At 33.9% G+C, this 9,008-nt stretch overlaps 2 protein-coding genes across 2 annotated transcripts; both read right to left on the reverse strand.

The window, feature by feature from the left end:
• Window positions 1-779: 779 nt before the first annotated feature.
• On the reverse strand, window positions 780-2,296 carry LOC105169736 (uncharacterized). Its single transcript, XM_011090233.3, has one exon. It carries the CDS (start codon window positions 2,075-2,077, stop codon window positions 1,181-1,183), a length of 897 nt encoding a protein of 298 aa, XP_011088535.2. The 5' UTR covers window positions 2,078-2,296; the 3' UTR covers window positions 780-1,180.
• Window positions 2,297-5,941: 3,645 nt separating this feature from the next.
• On the reverse strand, window positions 5,942-7,757 carry LOC105169745 (protein SENSITIVITY TO RED LIGHT REDUCED 1-like). The gene is given in 3 exon segments (XM_088877551.1): window positions 5,942-6,099; window positions 6,101-6,882; window positions 7,355-7,757. Coding segments are annotated over 2 exon segments (831 nt in total). The 5' UTR covers window positions 6,787-6,882; window positions 7,355-7,757; the 3' UTR covers window positions 5,942-5,954.
• Window positions 7,758-9,008: the final 1,251 nt, after the last annotated feature.

The raw sequence follows: 9,008 nt of genomic DNA on the forward strand, positions 1-9,008 counted from the left end.
ATTAAGAGAGTAATCTTTCCTCAGAAAACTTAAAATAAGATATTTAACAAAATTTAGAAGAAAAAATCCAATTCGATTATAAAACTAGAAAAGGCTGTGGTCCCTTTTGCTTATTTTATTATAAGAATAAAAAATAGGGAAAGTCAGAACATAAAATAAAAGATTATGGAAATGAGGGGTGAGAGAGAAGCTTCTTCCACAATTTGCACACACGACGTCCAGGGTACACACTACACCATTACCAATACAAACAAATTAAACAAAGTGATGAATAAAAGCAAGAAAGATGATCTATGTTGTTTTTATTATCATTATTACTTTTCTTAATTTTTTATATTTAATATTATTTGAACATCAATAGGTGAAAAATCTCGCAAAACATCCTCAACTTTTATCGCACTCAAAAATCGCATCGTTCGTTCTTATTTAGATGTAAAGCAAGCAACACATACGAAGCTAAAGCAAGAGAAAACATCAAGTCAACCAAGTATAAGCTAGGATATAATTCAAGATTTCAAGCATGCCTTCGTATCTCACCAATTCGCCGTTCATGTCCAGTTTTCCCTGTATCAGACTTCAAGCACACAATTTCAAGTGCAAGATTGCAATCAGCACATGGAATATATATATCCAACAATGAGTAAACCGGGGTGGATGAAGATTCTAATAAGCTGCCCCTGACAAGTTTAATCAAAACCAAACACACACACCGCGCACATTTATGTATTATCATTGTAACATTACCGCATATCTAAGAACAATAACGGCACAGAGTCCTCTAAGAGAAAAAGAAAGTAGATGATGATGCATCGATCATTCTTGACAAAAACCAGAGGTCCAGTCAAGTCATCAACATTATTAATCAATACAATATCGTTATCGTTAAATTCCATCATAAGCTGCAAAAATAATGCAGCTTATCAACCATAAGTGCAAACCTCAGCACCATGGCTACCCAAATATAAGCAGTGAGCTTTACAAACCAACAAGGCGAACAACCGATATTCACCTAAGTTTACAATACAACTACTACTATATACACAGCTGATTTCCTCAGCATGGCATCTGGAAATATATCGTGAATCATAACATTCCAACACCCAAAAAACTATAATCGCGCATCATATCAACACACATTTTTTTCCTAATAGTAATTAAAAGCCCACTCACATTTGCTGCTTCATGAGCAGCAGAGCGGACACCGGACCAGCCCATTTTCGTTGCACTCTGTACACCTTATTGGCTTTTCCTCTTCCTCATCAAACACTTTGCGACTTCCATTGCAATTTGTGCATGGGATAAACCTCATATCATCACATGCATCACAAGGCTTTGGCGGTCGCAGAGGCAAACCCTTGATCAGCCTCACCAGCTCACCAGCCTCAAGCAACTGCTTTACCACATCGGCTCCCCCAATGTATTTCCCCTTAATGAACACCTGAGGCAAGCTCACATTATTTTCGCCCAACACTCTTTGTAATTCTTTCTTATAGGCGATATCCATTGAAATATCCCTCTCATCAAGATTTACACGAAACCCTCGAAAAATCATACGTATACTGTGGCAGTCCTGAAACGTTCTCCGTATTCCTCGGAGGCTGGTGAAGTAAATTACGACCCTGTCCTCGGTGCCGGGCAGCCGGAATGGAGAATCCGAAACCGGAGAAGGGATACTTTTGGAAACGAAATTCGAAGAATCCGATGCTGTCAACAACAGCTTCGGGGGTTTTGTGGATGTGGGCGAAGGTTGGGGACTCGGAGGGTTTGAGGGGTGTTTTGGGGATTCAAAAATCGAACATAATTTTCTGACCTTGCCCTTCAACGAATTCCCGGCGGAAACCATCGAGCCAAAGGGGGAGCTGTAGAGACTCTTGATTGAGCCGGTGCGCTGGAACGCCGGGGTACTATAGAGGTTGTACAAGGGCTTATTGGTAACTTCCACCGCCGCCGCCGCCGCCGCCGAAGACGGAGAACCGAAAGTCACCGACCGATTGAAAATCGACGACGTACTGCTCTTGGTGTCGGCTTTTTGGGATTTATCCAGGTACTCCATTCCTTGATTCTTGCAATCGGCCATTAAAAAAACAACAAAGAATCGATAGAATTAGAGGGGTTTGCAAGGGGCTTTACCGGGGTTTTAAAGATCCAAAGCGGCGGCGGAGGTGGGTGGGGCGGAGCTGATTCCTGGCTGAAAACGGAGACGTGGATTGGAAGAAATTCTAGAGAGAGAAAAAAAAGAAATGAATAGCAGAAGGGAAGAGAGGTTTTGAAAAAGTTGGAAGGAAATGCAGAGATGGTGTCGCTTTATGCCGACTATTGAAAAACACGCAGGGACAACGCGGGGCCGAGGGGGTGGGGGTGGGTAGGGTATATGCTTTCGGGGTTGGGGGGGTATTGGGGGGTGGGGTTTGGGGGGGGGGTTTCAGAGTATTTATATATATATATACATCCTTCCTTCATGTGGAATTAATGGATTTGTTGTTTTATCTATATTTTATCTCTACTTGTTTTAATTAGGGACTGTTTGGTTATTACATTTCCATATTATATTATAAAAATTCAATTGCCACTCCCTCACACCCTTTTGACTTTTATTCCTAACCACTGTATGTGCCACTCCATTTCTTTTTATATTTTAAAAAATTCATCATTATTTTTAAAATAGGTGTCCTAATTAAATAATTAAAATATATAATAAAATTATGAAAATTTATTTAATAAATGAGAAGAAAAAAAAAGAGACGTGAAAGTTGAGAAAAGAGAGACAAAAATGAGAACAATAGAATAATTAAATAAATAAAAATTGACATATTAAAATAATTAAAAATACAAAAAATACACTTTTTTATTTATATAAAGGTATAAATGATAATAATTAGAAGTGTCCTTACTCATCTCTTTTCCGGTGTCATTTGGGAATTGGAGGGCCAAAATTCATAAATAAATGCGGCTATTATCATGCCTTCAATGTAATGTATAGAAAATTTTTACCCCAACTTAGTTTTCTTAAATCAATCAAATCACAAAATAAGTATCATTTTTTTTAAATTGTATATCAATTACATAATAAATGCATTATAATTGACATGTAATCAGTTCAAATTTAATTAAGTAAAATCCCAACAATAATTTTTCTGTAATCGTAAAACTTGGGAAGATAAAAGGTGCATTACCATATTGAAGAGAGAGACTAAAAACAAAAAAGAACGTCAATATATATATATATATATATATATAATATTTTTTCTTTTTTCTTTTTGTCTTTCGTGACAAAGTAGTAAGGAATAATAGATAGAGGAATTAAGTCATATCACATCGACTGCCCGTGTTATGCGTTAAGATTGTATTAGTTCCAAAGTATATTATTTAATTGTCATAATCTTACATTTATTTTTAAAAAATCAAATACTCAAGAAGATAGATACTCCCTTGTGAAGAATCCCGAGACCCTTTCTCCCAGTCGATGTGTCGATGAACTTGTAACATTATCTCATACTTAATTTACACGCGCCCTTTTATTATGTGGGTTCCCCCTTGCCGTTCTAGACACTTGTACACGGATTCCTTTTCTAAGTAGGGTACTGGTTCTAGTACGAGTATCCATAGACTCACATCGATTCCAGAAAAATTGATTATTATAGAGGAGAAATATCCCCTTTATAAACACCTCTAAGATCTCTACCCCAATCGACATAGAATGGTGAACTTATAACATTATGGGTATACATGCAATATATTCGTTTTAAAGTTTAAATCATAACTCCTTGTTCATCCAAGCAAGAATAGGTGGTTTGAGTGTGTTATGGACAGTAACTGAAGTTTTTCGAATTGGTAAATTATGAAAGAAAATTTTATTTTAAAATAAATTTAGTTGAATCGAACCAATATTATACTTACTACGTGCTGGATCGCTCTCTTTTAATTGTATATTAATCCTATGATAAGCGCATTATAATTCAACCAAATCTAATTCGGACTAAAATTTCTGAAAATTACTAGTGTTTGCCCATCCTAATTCATAAAAAATGTTTAGCAGTTATAATAACACTGAATTCAAAAGCAATCATTTGCGCATCATAAAAACCAAAAACAAGTAACTGTTCATTTAAGATATATTTATGATGATAATAATATTGGAGTGGTTTTGAATTAAATAATGGGTGCTGATTCAATCAATTAAATTTATGGTCAATTAACTTAACGTATATAATTTCTGACACCATCTCTCCTTATTCAAATCTTGTGTTCTTCAGCCACTTACTTTTTTGATGTAATTACTTGTATTGTTGCATTGCAGTTATATATATTAATGGGCAATAATGTATCTAATGAATTGGAAAATAATTGGACCAATACACAAAGGAATAAAAGGGGCATCGATCGGACCACAACCCGCATCAATTTTATTTAGTTGGATGAGGGGAAATGGGAAGTAAGAGACAAATAATAGTGCAACTTGCTTTGTATAGATGACGTGTAATTCTTAATAATAATGATTGGTATTTTTAAAAGAAGTTGTTCTCGAACCAATTTTCTTATAATGATCATTACAAGGGCTTTATTAAATTTAATTTGAATGGTTTTTGAGTATTAAATAAATGAAATTCATATACAAGAAATTCAAATTATTTCCTCACCCAAAAATCGATGATAAAAAACACAAATGTGTGATTATAACGTTGAAGAGAGGTAAGGGATGTGAAGTGATGACTTTTGTAATCCAATTACACTGTATATGAGCAATAAAACTTATCCATCAATATGTAAAAACAACAAGGCATGAAGACAACCAATTTTTTTGTTTTATTCACATTTGAATTTGAATTTCTTCTGAATTTGTTTAGAATCGTATTGGTCCCATTTACTTCCCCATTCTCCAAGGCATTCTCATAAATGCAATATGCCCTCCACAAACTGAAAAACTACCAAACCACCGCTGTAAATATACTGTTTTTTAATTTCAATAAATTATATCAATTTTTTTTAAAATTTGATATAATTAAAAATATTTTTTATTATTTAAAAAATTATCAATATCCCAAATATATAACATAGTTATGTATCACTTAGACAATAAGGTAGATATACAACTTTATCCTTACTGTTTTTTTTTTTTTTTTTGCTAAAAAAATTACAAAATCATACAAATTAACAGAGATTCAATATTCGTCAATAATGAATGAAAGAATAAAGTGTCGAGTAGGTACCAATACCATTAGGGCCGTTTACTTGGGCTGACAAGCTTGAATAAGATTATTTATATAAACTAATGGTTTGTTTACTTTATGGGTCGGGGGCTCAATATTAAAACCATGGGCCAGTACTATTTACTGAAGAGGCTTAATAATTCTACACACCTCTTGAGGTGGGCAGCTATCACCCCATTCTGGACAAGGAAAAGTTCTTTGTGTCCATATTTTTGCTTGGTGGATTAGAAAAATTCCTTCGTCTACCCATCGCCTGCCAAGAGTGACTCCCATTTAATCTAATTATTTGGTTTGTGTAATAGAATTAAGCGTGATAGGATTAGATGTGATAAAAAATTAAATGATTACTAATTCTATTTTGCATTATATGATGTTTGGTTTGATGTATTGCATATAGGATGTCTCATTTAATAAATTAAATTATTATTTTATTCGTCAAATTTTAATCGGAGAAAAATGAAAGAAATTGGGAGGAATTAAGTCGTAGGGAGAAAAAAGAGAAAATGGGAGAAAGAGGGGAGAGAAGTGGAGATGAGGAGAGAGAGAGGAGAGGTTCCAAGGGTAAAACAGGCTTAATTCATAATACCACTGTGATTAATAAAACTGAGCCTGATTTTAATATCGGGCTCTAATAATACTAACCAAACATGTGATTAGTCATGATAAACGAACCAATCGGGGCAAAGCAAACATGGGCTAAGAGTATAATTATGCCTACCATATAAATCAAGGTCTTAATCTAAAAACTCAACTGTCATTTGCCAAATGCAATTCTGCCTCAGTAACAGGGTTGAAAAAATGCCAACTTGAACCATGAAAGGCTCGAAAAGAATCATCAGAAAAGGTATTGACCCTAAACTCTTCAGTGAATCTCCTGACAGACAAGATATGGATCTAAACTCTTGCAGATTGATACATGCTGCTCGTACGCACTAAAACTATTCCCAAACAATAAAAGCCGCTTCAGTCGATCCACCCTCCAATTTGCTTCCAAGAGATTGTCATATAGCTCTGCCTCACAATGTGGCATGAAGAACATTGTAGGTTTTAGCGCCCGTCGGCGACCTTGCTCATTGATGGATAGCACGGAACAACCCAGAGATGTCAAGACCTTAAATTCAGTCAAAGAAATTATCGGATCGAATATTTCTATTGCTCCAATCCAATCAAATTTCCTCTTCATCAAAAGTGCAAGACTGAGCTGCAATCGAGGGGGTTCAAATGATTCAATGCTACCAATACCATATATCACCATCTGCACCTTTTCTTCTGAACCCAAGGCCTTGAGAAACCTACTCGTCATTTCAGGACTTTGCATTTGGTCGAAGAAAGAAAGACAGAATTCAGTATTCTCAAGTTTCTGTATATAATTCTGCATCTTTTGCATCAAGTTTGATTCTCTTTTGGTGTCTGTTTCAACATCTATTGGAGCCCAAGGTTGCTTTTCTTTTTGTTTTTCTGGAATCACAAACTTGTGAGAACTAAAATTCCTCTTCCCTCGGCGCGGCAAGACAACAGTCCAATCGTCTGCTGGAGCAGAATTTTGGAGGGGGCAGAGAACTCTCGCAGAAGAAGACATAGTTACAGGAAATGGACTCCTCCACAAACCAGGAGAGGAGCAGCAACAGTCAATTCCACGAGCATGCCAAACTTGAACTTTGTAACAGCAGAAGACCTTATAGTATGAATTCAGAAATCACTAAAACGCATAGCTCATATTCAGAAAAATGTATCAAGGCAAATGAAATATGCAACAACAATATAAAGACAAACGGAGCATCACGTAAAGCTGGTGCATTAGACCTGTGTTACAGATGCTTTTGGCAGATCATAAATGACTAATTAATCATGGAAAAATGCGTAAAGTATATTTCGAATGAACTCATAATATGTATACGGTCGACCATTTTTGGTTGGCGAGCTGGGGCTCGAGTCAACTTCAATTCAAAACAAAAACAGAAAAATATCGAAGAGCAGCAAAAATATGGGGTTACAGAAGAACCTAAGAGCCATAATTTTAAGAGCAAAATATGGGTGACAAAAATTTGGCGCACATATGAAGGCAAATATACAGAGGAACCAAAGATCCAAGGTTTTCGAACTTTGTACAGGCTTCGTTTGAAGTTCGTATAAATCAAACAAGTGACCTTAAGAGATGCAATGGAAACCTGTTCGCTTCGTGCTTGGCCGACACCATAGCAGTCGCCTTCCTTATTGCAGACGACGGCCTCAGATTAGTTCAGACGGCAGAGGAAATGAGAAAAGAAGGCGCTAGAAGAGGAAGACGTCGCTCGTCGCGGAGTTCCCAAAATAGAAGGTTGACGGCTCAAAATGTTCGCCGTGGAGAGAGGAGTCGAATGGTGGTAATCCGCCGGCAAGTAGACCCACCTCTTTTGGTTCCGTCTCCGGCGATTTCGCACCCCTCCTTGTCGCGTATTTTTGCCGGCACCTTGTTTGATTCTTCTCTGCCGTCTGTGGTCCGTTTCTCGTTGCACTGGTAGGTGGATTTGGGGTTAGGGTTAGATTTTAAAATTGGGGGAGAAGAGGAAGAAGGAATGTTTTTTTTTTTTAAAATAAAATTATATTGTTATAAATAAATAATATTAAGTATTATTATTTTAATTATTAAAAAATATTAAAAGTATGATATAATATTTTAATTTATTGTTATAAATATAAGTAATTGTTTTACTAATTGTAATAATTAGTAAAAGTAGAAAATATATATACATTAAATTATTAAAATACTTGCAAAGAATTTTGTATAGTTATTAATATTAATTAAAAAAATAAATATAAGTTATTTTTAAAAGTTGTTGATCTCATTATCTACAAAAAATAATAATAATTAAGAGACGAATTTCTTAAACCAAAGTACAAAACAGCCTCATTATACATATATAATAAAATAATTAAAATTATTCAATCATCATTAATTACTATTATTATTATCATTAGACTAATTCATGAGAATCACCAAATTTTGACATATCATGTTATAAATATACCAAAATATAATATGATATTTTAATTTATTGTTATAAATATAAACTACTAAGTAGTTTATTAGTAATATAATTAGTAAAATATAGAAAAAAAAATCATACTAAATAATTTAAAATTATAAAAAAAATATCCATTATTTAGAATAATGCAATTGAAATACATAAAAATATTTTATAATTGAGATTATTATATGTTTACAATCTGCAATAAATTTATATATTTATAAATGGTTAATACTATATTGATGTAATTATCATTTTACATTGTTGAACAATATTGGTTAATCAGGCCATCAACATTCAAATCAAATCATTAGATATAATCAAACTTATTGAAAAATGCATTTGGTAAAGTTTTAAACTTATTGGATATACGGATGTCGAGATATCGTACTCAAAACATAAGAGTAATTATTCAAGACGGTGTATCGTTGAATCAAGTCATGTGATTTTAAATCATACCGTCTGATATCATCTGATAGATACAATCTTATATATATATTTAAATTGGATATGAATCGGATACCCAAAATTTAAGATGTCGTAATTATTAATCAACAAAGCTGATTAAACAAAGAAAATTACCTCAACAGTCGAAATAATCAACTAATCCGGTTGATTCTGAAACGGCGGATGGCATCCACTTTATTATTTTTTAAAGTTTTTAAAATTTATTTATTAAAATTTTTAACTATTAATTAATTAATAATTAAATTTAAATATTTAACTACTTATAATCATTCATAATTTAAAAATTTTGCATTCAAATTTAAACATTCCAGTGGTTAGGTGTTCT

This window comes from Sesamum indicum, linkage group LG1, assembly GCF_026168435.1.
Source record: "Sesamum indicum cultivar Baizhima isolate 11 linkage group LG1, ASM2616843v1, whole genome shotgun sequence".
In the NCBI taxonomy this organism is placed as follows: Eukaryota; Viridiplantae; Streptophyta; class Magnoliopsida; order Lamiales; family Pedaliaceae; genus Sesamum; species Sesamum indicum.

Bases quoted from the DNA above. Each gene is read 5' to 3' on its own strand.
- LOC105169736 (XM_011090233.3), bottom strand. From the start codon at position 2,077: ATGGCCGATTGCAAGAATCAAGGAATGGAGTACCTGGATAAATCCCAA.